The sequence below is a fragment of the Salvia miltiorrhiza genome, chromosome 3 (genome assembly GCF_028751815.1).
Source record: "Salvia miltiorrhiza cultivar Shanhuang (shh) chromosome 3, IMPLAD_Smil_shh, whole genome shotgun sequence".
In the NCBI taxonomy this organism is placed as follows: domain Eukaryota; kingdom Viridiplantae; phylum Streptophyta; class Magnoliopsida; order Lamiales; family Lamiaceae; genus Salvia; species Salvia miltiorrhiza.
Window position 1 is genome coordinate 42,584,060 of NC_080389.1, and position 27,971 is coordinate 42,612,030.

Consider the following 27,971-nt stretch of genomic DNA (forward strand, 5'->3'; position numbering starts at 1 on the left):
TGGATCAAAGATTAAAAGAAAACATTATAAGGAAATATATTGTTTTGGTTTAAATGTCCCAAATAATAATATAAGTGAGTCTTTGTATAATTATTTACAAAAAGGAGTTGTTTTTTGAATTTTTAAGAATTAAGTCGTGTCAAATTTGGACAACAACGAAAGTTGGTGTATTAAAATGTAAAATCTTAACTTCACGTCAAATATGGATTTTTGGCGAAGTTTGTGTATTTTCACGCAATTATCCCTTTTGTAAATAAAGGATATTGTAAGGATAAAAGATTAAAGTAGATGGTGGGACCATTTCTATAAAAGAAAAGTGGTATGCTATTTGCGGATGCCCAATATAGTAAAAGTGGTCCACTTTTGGCGGACGGAGGGAGTATTATAAAGGTATACTATTTGATAACCATAGAATATAAAAAATGAATCAACAATAAACATAAATTAGATTATTTTTTCCACGATTAATTGTTGTCACTAACGATTTTTAATTTATTTGAGTACCACACAATAATAACATTAAATTCATCATCACCAACTTTCTTTAGGGAATCAGATTTTCTATCCTTTTATTCAAGAAAGAGAATCATTGCTCGATACTTCCAAGAAAAAGTGATCACCTTCTTCAACTCCACAATCCCTACTCTTAAATTGAAAATCGAAGAACTGGAAGCAGCACCACCGTCAAAATCACCGGTGTAAATCGGAAATCTTGCACACCTTCAAGTTGAGTTGCTCAGACCTTTTCTATTTTTTCGTCGTTATTTCTTGTTCTTCCAAATACATTATCAGTCCAAATTAAGTTGAAGTTTCACATGGTTATGGGTAGGCCACTTAAACGAGTAACATCCACCATTTCTTTTCTTGATGGCCCCCATAGATTTAAACTGAGTGGAACAACAAGAAGCTTTTCAACACACACACACAGGCATAAATACAAATATGCAAACACATAAAGATTAAGGATCATCTTATGAGGTTGCCACCTTATCTTGTCACTAGTAACTTTGAAGTGGGATTGTATCTCTAGAAAAAGACACATTGGTAACGCCCATCCCTCTTTGCAAATATGTGTTCAATTTCCCCCTTTCCTCGCTTATAAGAATCCCTGCTCTAAACAACAAGACAAAGCCATTAGCCACTAGATTTAGGCCGGCAGTTCCTCTCTCCTCATAATTTTTTACCCTGCACTGTTGGTCACGCACCTTTTTCTTCACTACATTCCAATTCCCACATATTTAATTTGTATTTTCCTTTTTCCCCTTTTTCGTCGCATCCAAATCCTCCCAGTATATATTACATCACAATTCTTGAAAGGGACTCATCAAAATGGATGCTTGAGTTTCTGCCTCTGCATCTCAAGCCCTTCTCTTTTTCTTACTGCCACGTCTTTCCCCACTATTTGATTGGCCCATTTTAACCAGAACAAAAAAAAATAGAAATAAAAATTTGATCTTGGAGGTTGATGATGGGGTGGGGGTTATGGGTAGTGGGGTGTTGTTTTGTGTTGATTGTGAGGTGGGTGTTGAGGAGGGTGAATGGGTGGTGTTATGAGAGGAAGTTAGGAGAGAGAAGGTATGAACTGCCACCAGGTGATCTTGGTTGGCCTTTCATTGGCAATATGTGGTCCTTCCTCAGAGCTTTCAAGTGCAGCAGACCTGAATCTTTCATCTCCTCTTTTGTTGACAGGTCTCTCTCTCTCCCTCTCTATTTATTTTGTTGGTTTCTAATGAGTTGCCCATGTTTAAGTGTTGTTGCATTTATCAGTATGATTATTATCAAACTTGCAAAAGTGTAACAATGACAGTAGTATCCCAATAGTTAGAATAAAGATCAAAAAGGGAAAAGAGAACAAAGGGTTTTTATTTTACCTTTTTGCCGGCTCCTTTTGTCTTGGTATAGTGGTAAAATCTAATATAATTAACCTTAAAGGATTGCAGGCCTCTTTATTACTACTGTATGGTTCGATTATATTAATGCAAAAAAAAAAAAAAGTACTCTCCCACACCACATAGGACATGATTTATGCTGTTTTGTTTTTGTTTATTGGAGTCTTTAGAGTGAAAATTAGTCTCTTTCAGCCTTGTGATTGATGTGATATTTCAACATCATCTCCTGTATTATCTTTCATCTATAGAGTATAACACTAGCTAGGCCATATATCTTATTTTGTAATTTCCTTGAAGATTTTCTGTTGGTGGTTATTAAGTCTGGTTTTCTTGTCAATTAGTGGCTTTCAAGATCCTAAAAATGCTCCAACATGTCAAGATATTTGGACAGTGATGCTAGTCCCAACTTCCATGATTATTGAGCATTTTTTTGATGGACTATAATCCCACTAAAGAGCTACATCCAGTGAATCTGGAGATTTAGGAGGAAGACTTTTATCTCTCATAATTAGTCGGCCAAACTTATTCATGAAAGTGATGGTTGCCTATTCATGAGTGAAACAAGAAAATTAGAAGTGAAATATTAACTAATTGATTGTGACTTTGTAAAAGCTTTTTATGCCATCTAAACAGTGGCAAATCTTCATTGGAATCTACAAGAATATGGACAGAGAAAAAAATCTAACTTTGATTCAAGTAAGGGTATGTACCAACATTGAATAGTGGCTAAGGCCTAGGCATTGGAAGGATCATAAACTATGCTAATTAAATGAATCATGAATTGTGCCTCTTGGATGGATGCATATTGACAAAGTATGTGTGGGTTTTGCAGATATGGGCATGGTGGAATGTATAAAGTTCACATGTTTGGTAATCCTAGTATAATTGTTACCACGGCAGAAGCATGCCGGAAAGTTCTAACTGACGATGAGGCCTTCAAGCCGGGATGGCCATCTTCAACGATGAACCTTATTGGGAAGAACTCGTTTGTAGCGATTTCTGATGAAGAGCACAGGTGGCTGCGCAAGTTAACAGCAGCCCCCGTGAATGGACACGAAGTGTTGTCCTTGTACATGAAATACATCGAAGACAATGTCATAGTCGCTTTAGAAAGATGGGCAGGCATGGGAAAGATGGAGTTCTTGACTGAGCTCAGAAAGCTCACATTTAGAATAATCATGTATATATTCCTGAGCTCAGAGAGTGAGCAGGTCATGGAGGTAATGGAGAGGGAGTACACCATGCTCAACTATGGCGTTCGAGCAATGGCAATCAACATACCCGGATTTGCTTACCATTCTGCTCTCAAAGTAACACCACTTTCAAATCTCATGTTGTTTCATTCTTTCCAACTCTTTTATAACATTCTTCTTGATTGGTGGTCGTTGCAGGCGCGTAAACGGCTGGTGGCTGTTCTCCAATCTATAGTAACTGCACGAAGGGAATGGAGGACGAAGAACCCTGTAGGGTCGAAGAAAGACATGATGGACGCGCTGATGGATGCTCAAGATGACAAGGGTCGAAGCTTGAAAGACGAGGAGATCATTGATGTTTTAGTTATGTATCTCAACGCGGGCCATGAATCGTCTGGACACATCACTATGTGGGCGACCCTCTTCCTGCAGAACCATCCCGATGTCCTCCAACGAGCTAAGGTATACATACTACTATTTGTATCGTCATTATCCCAAACTCTGATCAATATTTTGTGACATGTACGGTTAATTTACTCAATCAGGCAGAGCAAGAACAGATTGTGAAGAAAAGGCCACCTGGTCAAAAAGGCCTAACGCTTAAAGAAATACGCGAAATGGACTATCTTGATAAGGTATGTCTTCCAAAAAACAAAATGCATGAACACTTGGATCCAAAATCTCATCAAATTTCTTGTACAGGTAATCGATGAAACACTTCGTGTGGTGACATTCTCACTCACGGTGTTCAGAGAGGCGAAGAAAGATGTCCACGTCTGTGGTATGCTTAGCAACTTGTTTGATGCAGCAAACAAATGAAAGGAATAGTCCAACATGTATGTTGTTTCTTTCCTCTTTCAGGCTACACAATTCCCAAGGGATGGAAAGTGTTGGTCTGGTTCAGAGGTGTTCATTTCGACCCTGAGACGTACCCTGATCCGAAGAAGTTTGATCCTAGCAGATGGGATGTGAGTCCTCATTCCTCCTCGACTCTCCAATATATAATTATAAACTGACTTCATCCTTAAACGCGACGCGTAGGGATTCACACCCAAGGCAGGGAATTTCCTTCCTTTTGGTGGAGGAAGCAGATTGTGCCCGGGGAATGATCTTGCCAAGATTGAAATCTCCATCTTTCTGCACCATTTTCTGTTGAATTACGAGTGAGTTATAAGGTTTGCATGATTTGATTGGATTGGAGAAATGATTTGAGTTTGAGATTTATATATGTTGGGGTTTGCAGGCTGAAACGCCATAATCCTGCTAGTCCGTTGATGTACCTACCGCATACGAGGCCTAAGGATAACTGTCTTGGAACTATTACAAGACGCTCTGCTCATAAATAATTAATCATCTTCTGCAACTACCTTTTCTCTGCTTTCTTTTTCACTCCATTTTGTTATGTACAGAGACTTGGAATTTGCCCTTCTTTAAATTATCAAAACGGACTTCACTTGCTGCTGCAAATTATTGGATTACATAATTTAATGTCTACGTTTCTAAAATTTGCAGTGGATAATTTCAGACCAAAGCGTTTGGAATAAATTAAGTAATAATCTGAATTAATAAGGCCAAAGCTTATATATACACACGTATCCCATAGGGATTTGCTTATCAAGTATTATAAAATTTAGGTAACACATTTTGTTGAAATTTAAAAGTCAACTTTATTTTCGAGAGTGTATCAATTTAAAATTCAAATTTCAAAATTTTTCTTTAAATCTCATCAAGGGAGAAAGTCGGGGTACTACAAATAAATGTTGAAAAATATTTTTCTATCATATGGAGTATTAGAAAATCTCATTGATTCATATAATAAATTAAAATTGAGAAAATAAAGCTAAAACAAAATATAAAAAGAAGCCTCAATTGCAAAATTTAGAAATATTCGATATATATTAAAAAAAGATTTAAAGGTGAGATCGAAATTACAAAATAAATATAAATTCGTGATTTATTTTATACTCCCTCTATCCATGAAATGTTGACCTAAGGGAGAGAGAGACACAAGTTTTAAGAAAATCTATATTGTTTATTTAGTTAGTGGAGAAAGGGGCCAAAAATGAAGAAAAGTGGAAAAAAGTTAATTCAGTTAGTGAGTAGAAAGTAAGGCCCACGTGTTAATGAGTGGAGAAAGTAACCCACAAATTTATTAAAAATAGATTATGACAACTTTTTATGGACGAATTAAAATGACAAATTATGACAACATTTCGTGGACGAATGTAGTACTAATTTTTTTCCTTCTTAGAACAAGTGATTCTCATTTGAATTTATAAAACTTTATGTTGTAACTTTTGCATAATCTTCTATATTTGACTTTTAGTTTCATTAACTTTCCTTCATAAAATAAACTATAATACTCCTATATAATTTGATAGCAAGAATGTTATTTTGTTCTATTAATAATTTTTATACATGAAATAAATAGAAGTGCATAATATAATAAATCAAGAGTCAACTTTTGATATAGTCATATTGAGCAATGAAACTCAATATTTGGCTTCCCATCTAAAATACAAATTTTGGTCATTTTTCACGTTTTAGGATTGTTTTCCCCTTAATTAGGGCAGACCGGGTTTGGGTTTGCGCGCGGGTTGGGCGTCAAGTTCGGGTTGGGACGGCGCAGGTTATGATGGTACAGTTGGTATAAATGCGTAAATTCGTGCCAATTGTGTCATTCATTAGGTACACTTGGCACAATTATGCTCTTTTGTGCCAAATGTGGCTGAAGATTGAATGATGGTACAAATGGATAAATTCGTGTCAATTGCGTCATTCATTAGGTACACTTGACACAATTATGCCCATTTGTGTCAAGAGAAAGGGGGAGAGAGATAGAGGGAGAATAATGTGTATGGGTTGAGCTAGGTAGTGTAGGATATGCGAGGTCAGGTTATTTTGGAATGAAATTGTAAAAAATGGTCATAATTTGTGTTTTTCAGATGGGTGGCCGAAAATTGAGTTTCATTGCTCAATATGACTGTATGAATGTATATTCTCATAAATTAAAATGTCATAAATATAAAAGAAAAAGCAAAGGACAAAATAAGGGAAAGTATTGAGAACACTTAGTTGTTGTATTGATTTTTCAACGTGATCCTTTACAATGATGACGATTCTCCTATTTATATGAGTACATTACAAAGGGTATAAATGTAAAATCTATTCTTCACGTACTCCGCGGTACTCTCTAACTTTCCCGTTGTAATTTGTCTTTTTATCCCATTGAAAACTAATTTTGCAGCTTTTGTCAGGGGTTGAAAACAATCCGAGCTTTGATTCTAAAATGGCATTGGGTGAGCTCAACTCTGGCTTTGAATTTGGCGAGCTCAACTCTGGCCCAACACTTGGTGGACTCAATTCTAGCCTTGGGCTCGACGAACTCAACTTAGATACGGGGTTTGGCGGGCTCGACTTTGACCTCAGACTTCTCGGGTTCGATTTTTCGGCTCAACTCTTGCGCCTAGCCTCGCGTGTTCCACTCTAGCTTGGGGCTGTACGAACTCAACTCTTGCGTGAGACGGGCTCAACCCTGGTACCGGGCCTCGCGCATTCAACTCCGACTAGGGGATTTGTGTATTCAACTTGGGGGCAAAGCTTCGTGGGCCCATCTGTGATCCGAACCTCTCCAGCTCAACTCGGGCATGGGCCTAACAGGCTCAACTAGGTCAAGAGATTCGTGGCCCCCCCGCCCTTGAGGCGAGGCTCCATGGGATTGTCTTTGACTTGAGCTCCCTAAATTCAACTCTAACCTGCACCCTCCAAGCTCAACTCTGGCAGGAGACCTCATGAGCCCAACTCGGGCAAGAACCTCACGGAATCTACTATGGCGTGGGCTTCGCGGGCTTGCTTTTTAACACCTTTTCAATAATTATTTCCATGAATTTTCTTATTTATATATGAATGTTAAATATTATTGGATGATGCAGATTTTACTCCTCAACAATATCAGTCCGTTCACACGGGAAAGCTCACTAGTAGTTAATGAATAGTGAATTTACCAACCACCAATTGTATTTAGGGTAATTATGTTCCCAGCCCCCATTTTATTCACTATAGCCCTTCATATAAAATAACATTAATAAAGAATTATAATTTACTATTTTACCCTACAATCATAACCTCCAATTAAATCTCTATTTTATATAAGCCCCATATCACACGCAACTCAATCTGAGGTGAATACATCTCCAATTACTGCAGCAAGTTAAGATTTACCAGTAAGACAATCACCAGATAACAGAGCCCATGCAAGCAAAGAAAACATCGATGTTAATACCGTGTTCAGTGAGACTAGAGCATTTGTGAGGAGATAAATGAAAAACGCAAGAGCTATAAACTCCTTTAATTTTACCCCCCCATTTTTCATGTATATCACAGTAGCCGACAAAGATTACCAATTCCCTCGTCACTGATGCTAAATTCAAACACGTGCAAGCATTTCTGAGTGATTGGTTTTGTTCTGTGTTCCAGTCATGTGTTAAAAATAGAATAGCTCTTGTTTCGCATCTGCTTTGCCTACTCTTTCCCAAACTATATGTTTGATGGGAAACAAATGGATTTGATATGATTGCACATTGAAAACTGATTCTAAAAATATGTAGTTGCATAAAATAGGATTTCGAATATACCATTAAACTTTAGTATAATTTTTAAGCAATAAGCTTCACGATTCTATAAGATACTAGGTTGGAATCAAGATAGGGATTTAATTTAGAGTCCAGAGACTCATGAAATAGTTGCATAAAATAGGATTTCTATCGTGAGATGCTGAGGTTGGGGGTTATACAAAAATAAGAATTTAATTTAGAGGCTATAAATTGTAGGATGAAATAGTAAATTTATAATAATTTATTATTATTATTTTATATGAGAAAAATGGGGATTCTGAATATAATTACCCTACTGAAAAACCGAGCGACCTAAATTGATTTCTGCATCGGCCCAATAGAAACCCCATATTTGCATAGATTTGCATCGGCCCAATAGGATCCCCATATTTGCATAGATTTATCTGTAGTATTTGGCCCAACAGAGAAACACCCAAATACACCTAAAACCCTACTTAATTTAGCTGAACGCCACGCCATTGCCTCCTCTCTCTCTCCCTTTCTCTCTCCCGTCTCGCCCCAATTCTACAGCAAAGATGGTATTTTTGTCGCGGTTCTTGCGAATTTCTCTAGCTGATGACGATTGATTTTTCGTTAATTTGATAAAGTTGCTGCTTGTTGATAGGTTCTCTCGAACGACTACGATTTGCTCAACCCACCGGCCGAGCTTGAGAAAAGGAAGCACAAGCTTAAGCGCCTTGTGCAATCTCCCAACTCTTTCTTCATGGTAACCTCTCTTCAATTTCGGTTTCGTTTTCGCTAATTTGATTTATGGTTTTTTAGTTTTTTCTGTCATTGTTTTTTATTGGTTTTTTGTAATTGTTGTAGGATGTCAAGTGCCAGGGTTGCTTCAATATGTAAGTTGCATCGGATTTTGTAAACTGGATAATTGGATTTGTGAAATTGTGAATCAAGTTTGTTGAATTATTTGTGAGATTTTGAGTGATTGTTGATCTGTGTGAATATGTGTATGTGTATGTGTGTGCAGAACCACTGTGTTCAGCCACTCCCAAACAGTTGTTGTGTGCGGAAATTGCCAGACGGTGCTGTGCCAACCGACTGGCGGCCGTGCCAGGCTCACCGAGGGCTGCTCCTTCAGGAGAAAGGGCGATTGAGGAACATATTCTTGATAGAATGGAATGGATTCTGGTTTCGTGTTTTCATTTTCATCATTCAAGACATGCTATGTTTCTTTATGTAACCTTTTAAGTTAATTCTGCTATGTTTCTTTATGTAACCTTTTAAGTTAATTCAATCTAGATTCGGATTATGTTATATTATCATTGACCCTGTGAGGTTTATCTACTTTTTGCTTAGTTGATTGAGATCAAGTTTTGAACTTGTAGCTTCGAAGGTTTGCATTTCCCATTAGAATTATTTAGTGACTCTTGTGGCATTTGGTTGCTAGCTGCAGCTTGTTCTTCAATTGTGATTTGTTTGGCGAGATCTAGTTTATTCAGCCATGATACGAAACATTTGATGCCAATGTGTTATTGTGTCTGCCTAAAAATTTGGTGCATATAGGCGTCATGTAACTTTTAAGGCATTGCAGTCTTTTTATTGTTGTGATATGCTTTGTCGCTGCATTTTATATGTTGCACACGGGTGAGCACTTTTTTTTTTTTTTTTTAAATATATTAGTATGCCCATGTTGGCAATATGTGTTATGAGGAGGGTGAATGGGTGGTGTTATGAGAGGAAGTTAGGAGAGAGAAGGTATGAACTGCCACCAGGTGATCTTGGTTGGCCTTTCATTGGCAATATGTGGTCCTTCCTTAGAGCTTTCAAGTGCAGCAGACCTGAATCTTTCATCTCCTCTTTTGTTGACAGGTCTCTCTCTCCCTCTCTATTCATTTTGTTGGTTTCTAATGAGTTGCCCATGTTTAAGTGTTGTTGCATTTATCAGTATGATTATTATCAAACTTGCAAAAGTGTAACAATGACAGTAGTATCCCAATAGTTAGACTAAAGATCAAAAAGGGAAAAGAGAACAAGGGTTTTTATTTTACCTTTTTGCCGGCTCCTTTTGTCTTGGTATAGTGGTAAAATCTAATATAATTAACCTTAAAGGATTGCAGGCCTCTTTATTACTACTGTATGGTTTGATTATATTAATGCAAAAAAAAAAAAGTACTCTCCCACACCACATAGGACATGATTTATGCTGTTTTGTTTTTGTTTATGGTAATCTTCAGAGTGAAAATTAGTCTCTTTCAGCCTTGTGATTGATGTGATATTTCAACATCATCTCCTGTATTATCTTTCATCTATAGAGTATAACACTAGCTAGGCCATATATCTTATTTTGTAATTTCCTTGAAGATTTTCTGTTGGTGGTTATTAAGTTTGGTTTTCTTGTCAATTAGTGGCTAAGGCCTAGGCATTGGAAGGATCATAAACTATGCTAATTAAATGAATCATGAATTGTGCCTCTTGGCTGGATGCATATTGACAAAGTGTGTGTGGGTTTTGCAGATATGGGCATGGTGGAATGTATAAAGTTCACATGTTTGGTAATCCTAGTATAATTGTTACCACGGCATAAGCATGCCGGAAAGTTCTAACTGACGATGAGGCCTTCAAGCCGGGATGGCCATCTTCAACGATGAACCTTATTGGGAAGAACTCGTTTGTAGCGATTTCTGATGAAGAGCACAGGTGGCTGCGCAGCAGCCCCCGTGAATGGACACGAAGTTTTGTCCTTGTACATGAAATACATCGAAGACAATGTCATAGTCGCTTTAGAAAGATGGGCAGGCATGGGAAAGATGGAGTTCTTGACTGAGCTCAGAAAGCTCACATTTAGAATAATCATGTATATATTCCTGAGCTCAGAGAGTGAGCAGGTCATGGAGGTAATGCAGAGGGAGTACACCATGCTCAACTATGGCGTTCGAGCAATGGCAATCAACATACCCGGATTTGCTTACCATTCTGCTCTCAAAGTAACACCACTTTCAAATCCCATGTTGTTTCATTCTTTCCAACTCTTTTATAACATTCTTCTTGATTGGTGGTCGTTGCAGGCGCGTAAACGGCTGGTGGCTGTTCTCCAATCTATAGTAACTGCACGAAGGGAGTGGAGGACAAAGAACCCTGTAGGGTCGAAGAAAGACATGATGGACGCGCTGATGGATGCTCAAGATGACAAGGGTCGAAGCTTGAAAGACGAGGAGATCATTGATGTTTTAGTTATGTATCTCAACGCGGGCCATGAATCGTCTGGACACATCACTATGTGGGCGACCCTCTTCCTGCAGAACCATCCCGATGTCCTCCAACGAGCTAAGGTATACATACTACTATTTGTATCGTCATTATCCCAAACTCTGATCAATATTTTGTGACATGTACGGTTAATTTACTCAATCAGGCAGAGCAAGAACAGATTGTGAAGAAAAGGCCACCTGGTCAAAAAGGCCTAACGCTTAAAGAAATACGCGAAATGGACTATCTTGATAAGGTATGTCTTCCAAAAAACAAAATGCATGAACACTTGGATCCAAAATCTCATCAAATTTCTTGTACAGGTAATCGATGAAACACTTCGTGTGGTGACATTCTCACTCACGGTGTTCAGAGAGGCGAAGAAAGATGTCCACGTCTGTGGTATGCTTAGCAACTTGTTTGATGCAGCAAACAAATGAAAGGAATAGTCCAACATGTATGTTGTTTCTTTCCTCTTTCAGGCTACACAATTCCCAAGGGATGGAAAGTGTTGGTCTGGTTCAGAGGTGTTCATTTCGACCCTGAGACGTACCCTGATCCGAAGAAGTTTGATCCTAGCAGATGGGATGTGAGTCCTCATTCCTCCTCGACTCTCCAATATATAATTATAAACTGACTTCATCCTTAAACGCGACGCGTAGGGATTCACACCCAAGGCAGGGAATTTCCTTCCTTTTGGTGGAGGAAGCAGATTGTGCCCGGGGAATGATCTTGCCAAGATTGAAATCTCCATCTTTCTGCACCATTTTCTGTTGAATTACGAGTGAGTTATAAGGTTTGCATGATTTGATTGGATTGGAGAAATGATTTGAGTTTGAGATTTATATATGTTGGGGTTTGCAGGCCGCCATAATCCTGCTAGTCCGTTGATGTACCTACCGCATACGAGGCCTAAGGATAACTGTCTTGGAACTATTACAAGACGCTCTGCTCATAAATAATTAATCATCTTCTGCAACTACCTTTTCTCTGCTTTCTTTTTCACTCCATTTTGTTATGTACAGAGACTTGGAATTTGCCCTTCTTTAAATTATCAAAACGGACTTCACTTGCTGCTGCAGATTATTGGATTACATTAATTTTATGTCTACTTTTCAAAAATTTGCAGTGGATAATTTCAGACCAAAGCGTTTGGAATAAATTTTGATCCTTGGGGAAAAAATCAATTGTTCTAAATGTGATTATGGCTGTTAATTAATAATCTGAATTTATAAAGCCAAAGCTTATATTTACAAACGTAACCCATAGAGTATTGCTTTTTACTATATGAGAGCAACTCAAATGCTACAAAAAATTTAAGCAACACATTTTGTTGAACTTTATTTTCGAGCGTGTTTCAATTTAAAATTCAAATTTCAAAATTTCTCTTAAAATCTCATCAAGGGAGAAAGTCGTGGTATTACAAATAAAAACAATATTCTAGCATGACAATCTGAAGAAGAAAATATAATATTTGGCCACTAATTGAAAAACACAAAATCTGGCCATTTTTTATGTTCTATGATTGTTTTGCCTTATAAATGGTACTTATGATCATATTAGTGTCATTAGTGTTATATACATGTATGTTGATATTATTTAGATGAGTACAGTTATATGACCATTTTGAACATTTCCCCGTAAGGTTTAGATTATCAATTTAGGGTTTGGATTATTTATTTAGAGTTTAGATTCTCCATTTAGTGTACTGCACGAATAGTACTTATGGCCATATTAGTGTCATTAGTGTCATATAGTATCTTATGTAGTGTTGCACGAATGATACTTATGGTCATATTAGTGCCATTAGTGCCATATACTTATATTTTTTTTTTGTTTTCGGTTGACACATATGGCACTAATAGTGACATATGTGCCTAACTCACGCGCAAACCCGAATTTGACCTGAATTTGGTCCGCCCTAATTAAAGGCAAAACAATCTTTACACGTAATAAATGACCAGATTTTGTATTTTTTTCAAATAGTGGCCAAATATTGTGTTTCCTTCTTCAAAATGGCTATTTCAAAAACGATCTCTTACAAATAAATATTCAAAAATATTATTCTATGTATTAAAAAATTTCGTTAATTCATATTCGATATATATTAAAAAACAGATTTAAAGGTGAGATCGAAATTACAAAATGAATATAAATTCGTGATTTATTTTATACTCCCTCTATCTATGAAATGTTGATTTAAGGGAGGGTAACACGAGTTTTAAGAAAATTTGTGTTGTTTATTTAGTTAGTGGAGAAAGAGGCCCACAAATGAAGAAAAGTGAAAAAAATTAGTCAAGTTAATGAATAGAAAATAAGGCCTACACGTTAGTGAGTGGAGAAAGGAACTCACAAATTTATTAAAAATAGATTATGACAACTTTTTAGGGACGGACCAAAATGACAAATTATGACAACATTTCGTGGACTGATGTAGTAATTTTTTCACTTCTTAGAACAATTGATTCTCATTTGAATTTTTAAAACTTTATGTTGTAACTTTTGCATAATCTTCTATATTTGACTTTTAATTTCATTAACTTTCCTTCATAAAATAAACTATAATACTCCTGTATAATTTGATAGCAAGAATGTTATTTTGTTCTATTAATAATTTTTATACATAAAATAAATAGAAGTGCATAATATAATAAATCAAGAGTCAACTTTTGATATAGTCATATTGAGCAATGAAACTCAATATTTGGATCCCCATCTAAAACACAATTTTTGGTCATTTTTCACGTTTTAGGATTGTTTTCCCCTTAATTAGGGCAGACCGGGTTCGGGTTTGCGCGTGGGTTGGACTTCAGGTTCGGGTTGGGGCGGTGCGGGTTATGATGGTACAGTTGGTACAAATGCGTAAATTCGTGTTGTGTCGTTCATTAGTTACACTTCGCACAATTATGCTCTTTTGTGCCAAATGTGACTGAAGATTGAATGATGATACAAATGGATAAATTCATGTCAATTGTGTCATTCATTAGGTACACTTGGCACAATTATGCCCATTTGTGTCAAAAGAAAGGGGGAGAGAGACAGAGGGAAAATAACGTGTACGGGGTTGAGCTGGGTAGAGTAGGATCCGCGAGGTCAGGTTATTTTGGAACGAAATTGTAAAAAATGATCATAATTTGTGTTTTTAATATGGGTAGCCAAAAATTGAGTTTCATTGCTCAATATGACTATATGAGTGCATATTCTCATAAATCAAAATGTCATAAATACAAAAGAAAAGGCAGAGGACAAAATAAGGAAAAAAATATTGGGAACACTTAGTTTTTATATTGATTTTTCAGCGTGATCCTTTACAATGACGACGATTCTCCTATTTATATGAGTAGGTTACAAAGGGTATAAATGTAAAATCTATTCTTCACATACTCCGTAGGTACTCTCTAACTTCCCCGTCGTAATATGTCCTTTTATCTCCGTTATAACTAATTCTGCAGCTTTTGTCAGGGGTTGAAAACAATATGGGCTTTGATTCTAAAATTGCGTTTGGTGAGCTCAACTCTGACCCAACACTTGGCGGACTCAACTCTAACCTTGGGCTCGACAAACTCAACTCAGATACGGGGTCTGGCGGGCTTGACTCCGACCTCAGACTTCTCGGGTTCGATTTTGGGGCTCAACTCTAGCCCCTAGCCTCGCGTGTTCCACTCTGGCTTGGGGCTGTACGAACTCAACTCTTGCGTGAGACGGGCTCAACCCTGGTACCGAGCCTCGCGCATTCAACTCCGGCTAGGGGCTTTGTGTATTCAACTTGGGGGCGAAGCTTCGCGAGCCCATCTATGATCCAAACCTCTCAAGCTCAACTCTAGCATGGGCCTATCAGGCTTAACTAGGTCAAGAAATTCGTGGGCCCCCCTCCCTCGAGGTGAGGCTCCATGGGATCGTCTTTGACTTGAGCTCCCTTAATTCAACTCTAGCGGGAGACCTCGTGAGCCCAACTCGGGCAAGAACCTCACGGTATCTACTATGGCGTGGGCTTCGCGGACTTGCTTTTTAACACCTTTAAATAATTATTTCCATGAATTTTCTTATTTATAAATGAATGTTAAATATTATTGGATGATGCAATCGCACGGAAAAGCTCATTAGTGGTTAATGAATAGTAAATTTACTAATCACCAATATTGTATTTACTATTAATCCGTAAGAGAATTATAGTTTTGGGCTCATTCAAGTTTAAATATTCAGAGTAATTGCATCATTAGCTCATGTAGCATTTTTTTTCTTTTTCTTTTTGTCCATATTTTTTAATTGTGGATAATATAATCTTTTTCCAATTCCAATTATACCATTCTAATAAATATATATACACAATCACTTTTCTTTTAATATATATAGACTACATCTACAAACATTCGTTTCGTAAACTTCAAAATTGAATTACTGAAAAACTGAGCGACCTAAATTAATTTCTGCATCGGCCCAATAGGATCCCATATTTGCATAAATTTATGTGTAGTATTTGGCCCAACAGAGAAACGCCCAAATACACCTAAAACCCTACTTTATTTAGCTTAACGCCACGCCACGCCAATACGCCATTGCCTCCTCTCTCTCTCTCTCTTTCTCTCTCCCGTCTCGCCCCGATTCAACAGCAAAGATGGTATTTTTGTCGCGGTTCTTGCGAATTTCTCTAGCTGATGACGATTGATTTTTCGCTAATTTGATTAAATTGCTGCTTGTTGATAGGTTCTCTCGAACGACTACGATTTGCTCAACCCACCGGCGGAGCTTGAGAAAAGGAAGCACAAGCTTAAGCGCCTTGTGCAATCTCCCAACTCTTTCTTCATGGTAACCTCTCTTCAATTTCGGTTTCGTTTTCGCTAATTTGATATGGTTTTTAGTTTTTTCTGTCATTGTTTTTTATTGGTTTTTTGTAATTGTTGTAGGATGTCAAGTGCCAGGGTTGTTTCAATATGTAAGTTGCATCGGATTTTGTAAACTGGATAATTGGATTTGTGAAATTGTGAATCAAGTTTGTTGAATTATTTGTGAGATTTTGAGTGATTGTTGATCTGTGTGAATGTGTGCAGAACCACTGTGTTCAGCCACTCCCAAACAGTTGTTGTGTGCGGAAATTGCCAGACGGTGCTGTGCCAACCGACTGGCGGCCGCGCCAGGCTCACCGAGGGCTGCTCCTTCCGAAGAAAGGGCGATTGAGGAATGGATTCTGGTTTGGTGTTTTCATTTTCATCATTCAAGACATGCTATGTTTCTTTATGTAACCTTTTAAGTTAATTCAATCTAGATTCGGATTATGTTATATTATCATTGACCCTGTGAGGTTTATCTACTTTTTGCTTAGTTGATTGAGATCAAGTTTTGAACTTGTAGCTTCGAAGGTTTGCATTTCCCATTAGAATTATTTAGTGACTCTTGTGGTATTTGGTTGCTAGCTGCAGCTTGTTCTTCAATTGTGATTTGTTTGGCGAGATCTAGTTTATTCAGCCATGATACGAAACCTTTGATGCCAATGTGTTATTGTGTCTGCCTAAAAATTTGGTGCATATAGGCGTCATGTAACTTTTAAGGCAGTGCAGTCTTTTTATTGTTGTGATATGCTTTGTTGCTGCATTTTATATGTTGCACACGGTGTTAGCACCTTTTTTTTTATAGAATATATTAGAGCATCTCCAACGCTCGTTGCGAAGGAGGCGTCGACCCAGTGCTTCCTCAGCTGCTCCACGTTGGAGAACCGGGGGGGGGGGGGGGGGGGGGGTCGAAGCCGATGCTTGGCGGAGACCCAGGGCGAAGAGGACAAATGGTTGGGATGCGCCCCATTTAAAAAAAAATCGAAATTTGCTTAAATTTGATGCTCGAAAATTTGAGATGCTAAAAAATTTGGGGAATAAATATGCAGAGAAACTAAACTTGAGATGCTCGGAAATTTGGGGAAGAAAGAGATAGTGGGGCGGTGGGTGGGTTGAGTAAATAACCATTTTTATTGTTTGTTTTCTTATTTTGGTTTTTAATTATTTTAATTTTTTTCACAAGATGGTTAGTTATTGTAATATTTTTAATTTTAAAATTTTATATTTTATTTTAATTGATGCAATATTGAATATTTAATTTTAATAAAATTTTAAATTAAAATTTAAATTATGTAATTTTTATTTTTATTGTAATGTTGAATTTTAATTTTAATGAAATTTGGAATTTAAAAATAAAAGTGTAAATATGTGAATTTTGTGAAAATGGGGATTTAAGACACACTCTAAGACCCAATGCATTGGAGAGGGGTGTGTCTTAGGTGGGGACCACCATCTAAGACCCCCTCTAAGCACCAATGCATTGGAGATGCTCTTAGTACGCCTCTCGTGCATTGCACGGAGACACAAATGTAGGAACTACTAAACATTAAGAAATACAACTTTTGTTGAATCAAAAGTTACCCGAGATTGTGTGCGTGTGTTAGTCGAGTGGTTAGTGTATAAGATCAAAAAATTTGGGTTTGAGTTCAACATAGTGCGATTTTTAAATTTTTTTATTTAATATTGTTAATATATTAAAAAAATTGAGATTAATAAATTCATGTTTAGAAATTCATCGTGTTCATGGATGATTTTTCAGCCTCAATACAAAAAATAACACATGAAGCTCATGAAGGAAGAAGAAACCTTATTAATCATATATCAATTTGTTAAAAATTATCATTGATTTTTAAACAGGTCAAGCTTTTAATTTTTAATTTAGGGTTAAGGTGCGGATACACCCCTGAAGTGGACATCCCTAGAGCGTTGACCTCTCCATTGTCGACCTTGGATCAAAAACGTCCCCCATAATCCAGAATAAGGGTCAACTTAAATCTATAAATTAAACGGCTGTTTGACGCCGTTTTCTTAAATTTATTTATTTTTATTTTGAAATCATCTTCTCTGGCTGGATTCCTTCAATTTTCCAGCGACATTCATTGAACAACCGCTCTAGTCTCGCTCAGCCTCCACCGGAAGGTCGCTGTTACGACCCCGCACAACCTCGGCGTCCTCGACGTGTTGTACCCTCCGTCGACGGTGGTGTTCCGGCGGGACCTCAATCAGAAGCTGGCGTGCATCCTGGACTTCCACTGACGAGCAAAAATCAGAGATAGACCTCACAGAATTCGGCCATTTGAGGATCTTGAACTTTGATGGCGTCACTTTCAAAGCTCGAAGGTTTCCAAAAGGGGTGGATAAATTAGTGTTTCTTAGATACCTGAGTTTTCGAGGATGCTGGCTGCAGGAATTGCCATCTTCGTGAGGGTTATGAGTTTCATGAGTGGTGTGGTGGGTATTGCCAAGTGGTTTGATTAGATTTGTCAGTGGAGAAATCCTTTCACAACGTCCGATTCACATACTAGTTGTGATACTCGTGCTCTACCCTGAGCTCGTCTTCCCGACTTTCTTCCTTTACCTGTTTTTCATTGGCGTTTGGAACTACCAGTGGAAGCCGAGGCACCCGCCGCACATGGACGTGAGCCTCTCGGGGGCGGACGTGGTGGGCCGGGACGAGCTGGACGAGGAGTTCGACACGTTCCCGACGTCCAAGGCGTCGGATGTGGTGAGGATGAGGTACGACCGGCTGAGGAAAAATGAATGTCGCCGGAAAATTGAAAGAATCCAGCCGGAGAAGAAGCTCGAGAAGATGACTTCAAAAATAAAAATAAAAAAATAAATAAGAAAACATCGCCAAACAACCGTTTAATTTATGGGTTTAAATTGACCCTTATTCTGGACTATGTGGAAGATTTTTGTGCCAAGGTCGACAATAAGGGGGTCAACGCTCTAGGGGTGTCCACTTCAGGGGTGTATCCGCACCTTAACCCTTTAATTTATTGGTATTAATGTAAGTTGTATTCTCATGTATTAAAATATAGATTGTTATACTAATTTTAGTATAACACTAATAATTTTACAGAATTCGAGACATAAATGTTAATTAGAAACTTGCCTTTCATGCTCACTTTTTTTTTTGAAAATAAATTATATTATAATTAAATTATTTATTATGAACTCAATTCTAAATTGTATACATATATTTACCTGGCATTTTCTAGTGATAGATTAACATAATATGTACCTACATAATTGGGATATTATAGTCATTTTCTATTATAGGCAATTTAATAAATTATTAACTTAAATAATATTTTATATATTTATCTTTACACCGTAATTAAGGAATACAATATTTAACTTAAACGATAAATCAATATTTAGCTTAAATTCTATACGTCTCAAAAAAAAGTTTTAAAATTCTATATTGTATCTGTTAGAGTCAATGTTGACTCCGACAATGTTGGGACCAATGTTGATAACATTCGTGTTTTCAATGTTGGGTGGAATGTTGATAACATTCATGGTGTCAACATTTCTGGGTTTCAACCAACATTCCGGAGTCTGCCTTGACTCCATACTTTGACTCTCCATTGGTAATTGTATATATTTAATCTTTACCTTCCTTTCACGTTTTCTTATTCTTTGGTTGTGGAATAAAGGTTTTATGCTTGTTGACCACGTTTTTAATAAGTGGAAAGGTGGTTTATCATGGTCCAAAGTGGTGGGCTGTTAGTTCCTATTTTTCAGGACCCATGATCTCTCAACCAACATTCCAGACTGGTCGACTGGCAGTTTTCGGAGGTGGATTGCAGCGGTTATTGGAAGCTTCTGGAAGTGGGAAGTGGAGGTAACTAACCACGACATGAAGGTCTATAAAAGCAGCAAGAAGCCTCATTCATCCTTACGTTTTGGGAGTGCATTTTCACCGACCTAACATTCGCTCACAACCAACTCGTCATTTTGTCTTGCTGCAAATATGACACCAGTTCTTCAAACCTTGCCTTGACGGAGGAGTCTTAGGCAGCCCATCTGTAAAGGCTCACTCTGTATTGACGGGAGGTCAAGGGTAAGGGTTGAAGATCGAGGACATCGGAGCGTAGCAGACTGTTTTGTCCAAGTCACTCGGCTGTGTTGTTTCAACATTCCTGCTGCAAACGTGATACCGGTTCTTCAAGGATTGCTTTGACAAAGAGGGCTTAGGCAGCTAATCTGTAAAGTCTCACTTTGTATTGACGGGATGTCAAGGGCAAGAATTGAAGTACAAGGCCATTGGAGCGTAGCAGGGTGTTTTGGTTCTGTGTTGATTCAACATTCTAGTGCAGCGAGTAGATATGTTGATTTATCTTAGGCAGCTATTCTGTAAAGATAGATCTCCAAGAGATCTCAAATGTGTACTCTGTATTGTTGATGATCATAGTGTTTTTAGCCTTGAGGCACTCGCGGATTATAGTGATATAATCCATGAAAAAGTATTCCTGTGTGTTCTTTAATTTCCGCTGCATGTTGGTTTCAATGTTATTAACATTCTGTTGATAACATTCCTATCAACATTACTCTTACGAATTCACAGTTTTTACTTGTGGTAATTTGGGGCATTAAATTCTTACAATTGGCATCAAGAGTGGGTTCTTGACGAACTAAGAATCGATTCCTGTGTGTAAAATTACCACCAATGGATGTGGTTATTGCTTCGGTTCGTCCTCCTGCCTTGGATAGTAGTGGGAAGAACTATTCCTTGTGGAAAACTAGGATGAAGATGTACATAAAATCCATTGATGAACGTGCCTGGGCTGTTGTGTTGGATGGATGGACTCCACCGCGTGTTACTGATGATGTTGGCAACATTACTCCTAAACCAGAAAGTCAATGGAGTGCAGATGAACGACTTATTTCTAGTCACAACTCCAGAGCTTTGAAGGCTATTTTTATCTCAGTTGATGTTCCTTGTTTTCGCCTGATCTCTAACTGTGTTGAAGCTCGCGATGCTTGGTTTATTTTACAGGAACAATGTGAAGGATCAGCAAGTGTTAGAGCAACAAAATTACGAATGTTGACTACAAAGTTTGAAATATTGAGGATGCATGAAGATGAGACTATTCCAGCATATTATGAGAAGTTGTGTGAGATCTCAAATGAGACACTTGGTCTTGGAAAACCAATCAGCAACGAGAGACTTGTAAGTAAAATGTTGAGATCACTTCCGGAAAGGTACAACATGAAAATTTCTTCCATTGAAGCAACTGCTGATGTTACTTCGATTAGAATTGGTGATTTGGTTCGTAAGTTAGTAACATTCGAGACGAATCTTGAGCAGCAAAAACCCGGTTACTATCTTAAGAATGTTGCTTTTCATGTTGACAAATCTGCTTCTGCGATTGATGTTACCGATAATGTTGAGAGCGCAGATGTTGATCTGGAAGATGATGATGATGTTAATCTTGTCATGTTGGCCAAGACCTTCAACAACATGATGAAGTCTCTGAATAAAGCGAAGAACAAATCTGGAGGCAAAAGGATGTCAGTGGGATCCTCATTTAACATTTGTAATGTTAAGAGGAACTACACTAGTCCAACATCAGAGATTATAAATGCTGACAACATTCAATGCAGGGGTTGTCAAGGCATGGGTCATTATGCAAATGAGTATCCTACAGTTGCAAGAAAAAGACAAGCTGGACTTTCACCCGTCCTTAGTTCTTTTTCAAAATCTGAGGAAGAACAATTTTTGTGGTCTGTAACTATTGATGAGGATGAATTGTTAGAAGCTGGAGTGATAGAAGCACTTGAAGAGCTTGATGTTATCTCTGATGTTGTATCTGATGATGATACTGAACCAGATTTGATGAATGTTGGTGATAATGTTGATAACATTGCTCCAAACATGTAACACCCCGTACTTTTCCTTATGTTGTGAGATAGTGTCTTAACACTATAGAGAGTACTGAGATGTCGAGATGCGAGACTACTTTTTTTTATGACCAAATAAGACAGATTGTCTTTCAAATAGTGATACGAGTAAATAAACCGATGATGGAATTAGAGTGATGAGATTTGAGAAATGAGTTGAGATAGAGATGCCGATTGAATTGAGCTGAGATTTTATTTTATTTCCAACTACCGGGAATAGAGTTACCGGATACCGAGTTATCAGAGTTTGATTGTCCTATTAAGAAAATAGGAATAATAAGTTGGAAATAGAGTCGAGAAAGAAAGAGTGAGAACCTCGATGAAAATAGTCGGTTAGAGAGAGACGTTTAGTCTGTTTGTGTTTGCCGACTGCTTTGATGTGATGTTATGTGAATTACATGACTGATTGATTATGTGATTTCTGTTACGTGTGTCATTATGACCAAGTTACTATGATTTTTATTTGAGACCTTAGCACTTGGATTTTTGATTAAGTTTCCAAAGAAAGTGCGATTTATTTTTATCGAGAAATCAAATGATGCCGGTTTATGGAAATTTTTCCTAGCATAATATTTTTTTAAAATTATTTTTCCTATGAGGAGGAATATTATAATTGAGTGAGTGCACTAATATTAGTGCTATAATTATTTTATTTGATCACATGAATAATTATGCTATGGTATTTTATTAATGAGTAATATTTCCATAAGTATTGTGATTATTATTTAATCATCCTTCTCACATTAATATTTTAATTTTTCAAGCATGTGACTAATTACCAAAATTTACCAAGTGTAGAGATTGAGAGAGTAGAGATTGAGAGTGTAGAGATTAGAGAGAGAGATTAGGCATTTAATGCCATATATTCTCAAAGATATCAAATCTTTACTTAAGATTACAAATCTTTCATAAGATTTCCAAATCCATTTCATATCTTGCAAATTTCTCTCTCTCCTTTCCTCCCTAACTTTCGACCACCACCTCTCTCCCTTCTCTCTCACATTTCCTCCATTAACATCCATGGTAGAACCTTCGAAGCTTCACCAAAATATGCCAAACACATAAATCACCAACAAAATCCCACATAAACACAACCTAGCTACTTGAATTCAAGAGAATCATTGAAGATTGCTTCCAAGGCTAGAGAGAGAAAGTGTGATTGTTGGTGTAAAGTTTGGGTAAGTGATGTATAAATTCATAGATATGACTTGTATGAGATTGTATGTGTGTATTCTTGAGAATTTGAAGCAAGAAGATCACCCCCTTCATTTTTCTAAATTTTCGAAAATTTGGGTCTCATACCCTTCAAAAAATTTTCTTCTTCTTTCTTTGAAATGGGGTGAGAAAAGTGATCTATGTGATGTTTGGTGATGATTGTTGTGTGTTTTGAAAAGCTATGCTTTGAGATGTAAAAATCGGATGAGTTTAGTTTACCCCAATTTGGGAATTTTTGAGTTGATGATTAAAGTGATGAATTGATGATGAGGATGAGTCCATGAGATGTATATGATGATGATTGATGGAATAAATTGAGTATATGATGTCAATTGATGAGTTTGATGTGAGTTAGTTTAATGAAATTAGGGATATGTGTATCTATGCTCTAATTTGTTAATTGATGGTTTTTATGTGAGAATAAATGGGTTAAAATTGATAGATCTATGATGAGATTAAAGATCCATGTGTGTTTATAAAATTTCAAAGAGTTTAGTTTAATAAAAATTAGGATTTTCTTGCTTATGTGTCTATTAAGTGATTTGACTTAAGATATATGAAATTGAGCATGATATTAGTGTTTTAATATGTTTGATTAAGTCTATTGTAAGCTAAGTAAAATTTGGACTTAGTTTAGTTTGAATGAGTTTTTGAGTTTTCATATTTGGAGAGGTCAATGAATGATAAAATGAGGTCTGATTGATTTATGATCATTATGTGAACGTTTGTCATGCTTTTGTTAAGAGTTTGCGTTGATACATGAGTTATCATTAGAGTTTAGTTTACATGATAAAAAGGGGATTTATATGTGTAAAATGAGTTATATGATGTATGAGGTCATTAATGAGTGTTTGGGAAATTTTGAGCATGAGAATGAAAAGAGAATTGAATTGATGCGTTCGTTGAAACGTTTCCCTTGAGATTTGAGTTAAGATGTAAAAGAGGAGAGTTAATTTGAGTATGATGAGTATTATAATGTTTTTGAATGTTTGTGAGTGTTATATGTGTTTAAGATGAGCTTTGATTGGTTTTCTTTGAAGGAATGTTGAGTTGAACATTTAAGAGTTTGAGATGAGATTTTGGTGATTTTCGTAGGCTTACTGACCTACTGTGATCAACGGTTTTTCGATGTCAAAAAGCTTTGAAAATTTTATAGCAAGTCTCTACATGAGTTTTGAGCACCCCTGTAAAATTTCAAGTCATTTGGACTTCGTTTACTATTTGTATAAAATACAAAACTTAAACTGCACATTTCTACCGAGAGTTGCAGAGAACAGGGGAAAGAGTCATTATTTCCAGTAGCTTCCTGTGTAATCTAGGCTTCCAAATTTTTATGGTATTAACCTTATTGTGTTAGATAGATATCCACCAAATTTGAGCCCAGTTTGAAAATATTTACTATTTTTCAAAAATCAAAGTTTTCGATTGCTCAAAACTGCCGAATATGGTAGACTGTAGTAAAACAGTCATATCTCCCAAACCACTTGGAGTTTTTGACTCTACTTTTTTTTATATGAAACTAGACTCGAAGACCTTTCATTTGATATGAGTCTAGAGTCCAGGAGATGTCGGTTTCAGAACAGGTTAATTTTTGAAATTGAGTCAGTGTATAAACAGAGCATGTTTTGATGATGTTTGATTGTATTTTCTTATGTGCCTTACGTGTTTGTGTTGCCTATGTGTTTGAATGAAAATTAGACGAGTCTTATATGAGAGATAAATCGAGACTTAGAACCATGATTTTCTTGAAACCTATCCTTGAGCTTAAGGATTTGAGATGAGTGGAGAGTCTATATAGAGTTGAATAAGGAAATAGAATATGAGATAGAGCAAGAGTTAAGGCATGAGATTTGTTAATGAGTTTCTAATCGAGATTCATTTTATGACATGAACCTTCGATGATGATGATGATCCCTGAAGACACGAGCAGAGCAAGGAAGTAAGTAACTCCGCTTTGACGGGAGATTTTGAATAAGGTCTTCAGGTGGGCAATATTTTGAGTATACGTATATCGTACGAGCTTTCTAAAATGAATTGATGATGTTATGAGATTAACAAATGTTTTGAGATAAATGATATTTGAGAATTGTTTGACTTGCCAATTTTTGATGTTGAACTTGTGTGTTACCCTCTACTGATGAGATGAATTCGGTCCTGCCTCAAGCGGGATTTTGTGCACAGAGGTGACTGTGAGCCGTCTTCGGGTCGGCCGGTCACGGTACTTGAGAGGGAGGCCTACTTCTCAGTACCTTTGATGATGAGTAGTGGATGTGGTACATACATGATGAATGTTTAAACTGCGCAGTTACTTATTTATGATGTTGATTATGAAAACTGCATGCACAGATTCATTGATGCTAAATTATTTCTGTGTATTGCTGAGAGGTGGCAAGCTTCAAACTTATAGCTCTAAGAGCACCTTTCCTGTTTTTCGGCGTTTGCCCACTGAGTATTATGTACTCACGCCCTGCATGTATTTCTAAATGTGCAGGCTAAGCGAGGAGTGAGATTGGTCTGGTGCTGGTGGGGGATCATTAGATGACGTATTTACTTTATCGTATTTCCTTTTTATCGATAAAGTCTTGATGTGAAGTTACTTTGAATATGAATCAAGTGATATACTCACGGTTATGTGTCTTCATACATATAATCGGTTCGCCTTTTGCTGCGATACTCTTCATATTATGTTTCCTTATGAAAAATAAGCTATACCTGTTTTGTTTTTGTTCATGAAATTCCTGATAATTAAAAAGTTATAACGACGTTGACGATTTTACCATTTGGTTCATTTATGATGATTTTCCTTAGCATGCTTTGATGCGAGCTTCCGCTTGATGTTCAACCTATTCTTCTTATCTTTTATTCTTTTAAAAATAGTCGTATCGATACTCGTACCCCACTATCACTAGTGTCGGGAATCGGGCTGCGACAAAACATTCAAGATGTTGATGAAATGGAGATCTCCACTAACGCAACAAACTGGTGTGAAATAATTTTTCTTGGTGAATTCAATACTAACATACCAGATGTTTCTTGCACTGCTGCTGTTGAAGAACAGGTGATTGATCCACTGAAAGAAATGGAGAACAATGAAGCCTTGTATGAAGAAGTGGACAATCAATGTGGAGAATTGATGAATGACCTTTGTTTGTTGCTGGATGAGAATCAAAAGTCGAAAGATGAGGTTACCAGAATTGAAGGTCTTTTAACACAACATGATGTTGAATTGGGTAAGCTCAATAATGAGGTTGTCAGTGTTGAAAGAACATTTGAGCATCTAAACAAAGGTACCTCTGATCTTAACGAAGTGTTGTCTCAAGTTCAAATTGGTCAATGTGGGTTAGGATACATAACTGAAGTGCTCAGTATGTTGAATGAACATCACAATACCACTGTGTGCGCTAAGGAGAGAAATATTGGAGTGATCATGGAAAATGTTACTAACATAGGATTTTCACATGAAGAAAAATCAAAGAGGAAGCTTAAATCCTATGCGTGCCATTATTGCTCAACTCCAGGTCACATTAAACCCTACAGTGTTAAATGCCTCAGTGTTGTTGATGATCTATCTGTCAAACAGATGTTTGATAGTTACCAAACGAATGTTAGTAACATTAGCAGGTTTATTTTTGGAGCAATGTCCAACACTGAAAAAGATGACGAACCTTGCAATGTTATATACATATTTTTACATGCTAACATCTCTGATAGTTGGTATTTTGATAGTGGTTGTTCAAGATACATGACAGGTTCTGAAGCGTTGCTCACTGACTATGTCTCAACAAATGGAGGAAATGTTACTTTTAGAGCAGGCATGTTGGTGAAGTTTGACAAGAACATATGTGAAGTGTTTGACAACATCAATCAATGTGTGATGATGTGTAGAAGATCCTCTGACATCAGCTACAAATCTAAGGATGATAACATTTGCAATGTTGCCAAGCTGAATGATGTCGAGCTGTGGCATCAAAGTCTTGGCCATGCTGATCTCAAAAATCTCCAGAAGCTCATTGCAAATAATGTTGTTCGTGGACTCCCAAAGTTTGTGATCAAACGAGATGTTGTATGCCAACCTTGTCAGAAGGGGCAGGGCAGCAACTAAGGACTGCATATCCAATGTTGTCAACATGCAACACCAGCAGATGCTTTGAGCTACTACATACGAATTTGATGAGTCCTATTGAGGTAGAAAGTCTTGGAGGTAAGAGGTATGTTCTTGTTTGTGCTGATGAGTACTCAAAATATACATGGGTTGCATTCATGAAAATAAAATCTGAAATTTTTTGTCAGTTTGATAAACTGTATAAAATGTTTGGTGCACAATATGGAATGAATGTTGGCAGAATCATAATTTATCATGGAAAAGCATTTGAGAACTTATTGTTTGATGATTTCTGCACTAACCATTATTTTCTTCTTGAGTACTCGACTCTCAAAACCCCTTATCAGACTAGTGTTGCAGTTTGGAAGAACATGATACTTCAAGAGATGATGAGAGCAATGTTACATGCAAAGAGTTTGTCCAAATGTTTGTGGACTGAAGCAGTCAACACTGCATGTCACATTATCAATCGAGGTTACTTGAGACCAGATGATGAAGATGTGTCAGTGTTACTGGAAGAACATGAGGAATCTGAGCAAACATCTGAACAACGGACAAATGTGAATGTTGACCCAACATCAGATGTAACATCCAGTGACTCAACACCCGAACCTGAGTTAGTTGAAAACACATCAGACCCAGATGATGAACAGGGAAGACATCTTCTTCATGACTCCAGCAGGTGCGATCCTCCAGGACATGTTAGAAAGAATCACACCAACACTCAGCTTATTGGTGATGTGTCAGAACAAATGCAAACTCGAAAGAGGAAGGAGACCAGCTACAAAGATATGGTAAGGATTTCATGCATGTGAAACTGTTGAGTTTAGATGTTACATGTCCATTGTTGAACCTAGGAATGTTACCGAAGCACTAAACGATGTTAATTGGGTGAATGTCATGCTTGATGTACTAAATCAGTTTGTTTGGAATGATGTGTGGGATCTTGTCCCTAGACCACATAACAAGAATGTTATTGGCACAAAATGGATCTTCAAAAATAAAACTGATGAGGC

General features: G+C 37.1%; 5 protein-coding genes across 6 annotated transcripts; all 5 read left to right on the top strand.

Annotated features, from left to right (window-relative positions):
• The first annotated feature begins 654 nt into the window (after nt 1-654).
• On the top strand, nt 655-4,549 carry LOC131015858 (ent-kaurenoic acid oxidase 1-like). Its single transcript, XM_057944298.1, has 8 exons — nt 655-1,689; nt 2,722-3,199; nt 3,281-3,544; nt 3,628-3,717; nt 3,785-3,863; nt 3,944-4,050; nt 4,124-4,245; nt 4,326-4,549. The coding sequence occupies exons 1-8, from the start codon at nt 1,466-1,468 to the stop codon at nt 4,426-4,428; spliced, it is 1,467 nt and encodes a 488-aa protein (XP_057800281.1). The 5' UTR covers nt 655-1,465; the 3' UTR covers nt 4,429-4,549.
• Nucleotides 4,550-8,118: 3,569 nt separating this feature from the next.
• Nucleotides 8,119-9,020, top strand: LOC131015867 (40S ribosomal protein S27-2). The gene is made up of 4 exons (XM_057944310.1): nt 8,119-8,234; nt 8,321-8,422; nt 8,524-8,552; nt 8,684-9,020. The coding sequence occupies exons 1-4, from the start codon at nt 8,232-8,234 to the stop codon at nt 8,808-8,810; spliced, it is 261 nt and encodes an 86-aa protein (XP_057800293.1). The 5' UTR covers nt 8,119-8,231; the 3' UTR covers nt 8,811-9,020.
• A 152-nt stretch (nt 9,021-9,172) lies between these two features.
• LOC131015860 (ent-kaurenoic acid oxidase 1-like) lies at nt 9,173-12,085 on the top strand. The gene is given in 9 exon segments (XM_057944300.1): nt 9,173-9,525; nt 10,171-10,362; nt 10,364-10,640; nt 10,722-10,985; nt 11,069-11,158; nt 11,226-11,304; nt 11,385-11,491; nt 11,565-11,686; nt 11,767-12,085. Coding segments are annotated over 9 exon segments (1,329 nt in total). The 5' UTR covers nt 9,173-9,337; the 3' UTR covers nt 11,777-12,085.
• Nucleotides 12,086-15,375: 3,290 nt separating this feature from the next.
• On the top strand, nt 15,376-16,236 carry LOC131015870 (40S ribosomal protein S27-2). 2 transcript variants are annotated; one of them, XM_057944313.1, is made up of 4 exons: nt 15,377-15,520; nt 15,607-15,708; nt 15,807-15,835; nt 15,951-16,236. In XM_057944313.1, the coding sequence occupies exons 1-4, from the start codon at nt 15,518-15,520 to the stop codon at nt 16,075-16,077; spliced, it is 261 nt and encodes an 86-aa protein (XP_057800296.1). In that variant the 5' UTR covers nt 15,377-15,517; the 3' UTR covers nt 16,078-16,236. The 2 variants fall into 2 exon arrangements, with proteins under 2 accessions (XP_057800295.1, XP_057800296.1); XM_057944312.1 differs by lacking the exon at nt 15,807-15,835 and having other exon boundaries at nt 15,376-15,520.
• A 4,167-nt stretch (nt 16,237-20,403) lies between these two features.
• LOC131018832 (uncharacterized) lies at nt 20,404-27,770 on the top strand. The gene is made up of 3 exons (XM_057947534.1): nt 20,404-21,583; nt 25,880-26,916; nt 27,144-27,770. The coding sequence occupies exons 1-3, from the start codon at nt 20,404-20,406 to the stop codon at nt 27,768-27,770; spliced, it is 2,844 nt and encodes a 947-aa protein (XP_057803517.1).
• Nucleotides 27,771-27,971: the final 201 nt, after the last annotated feature.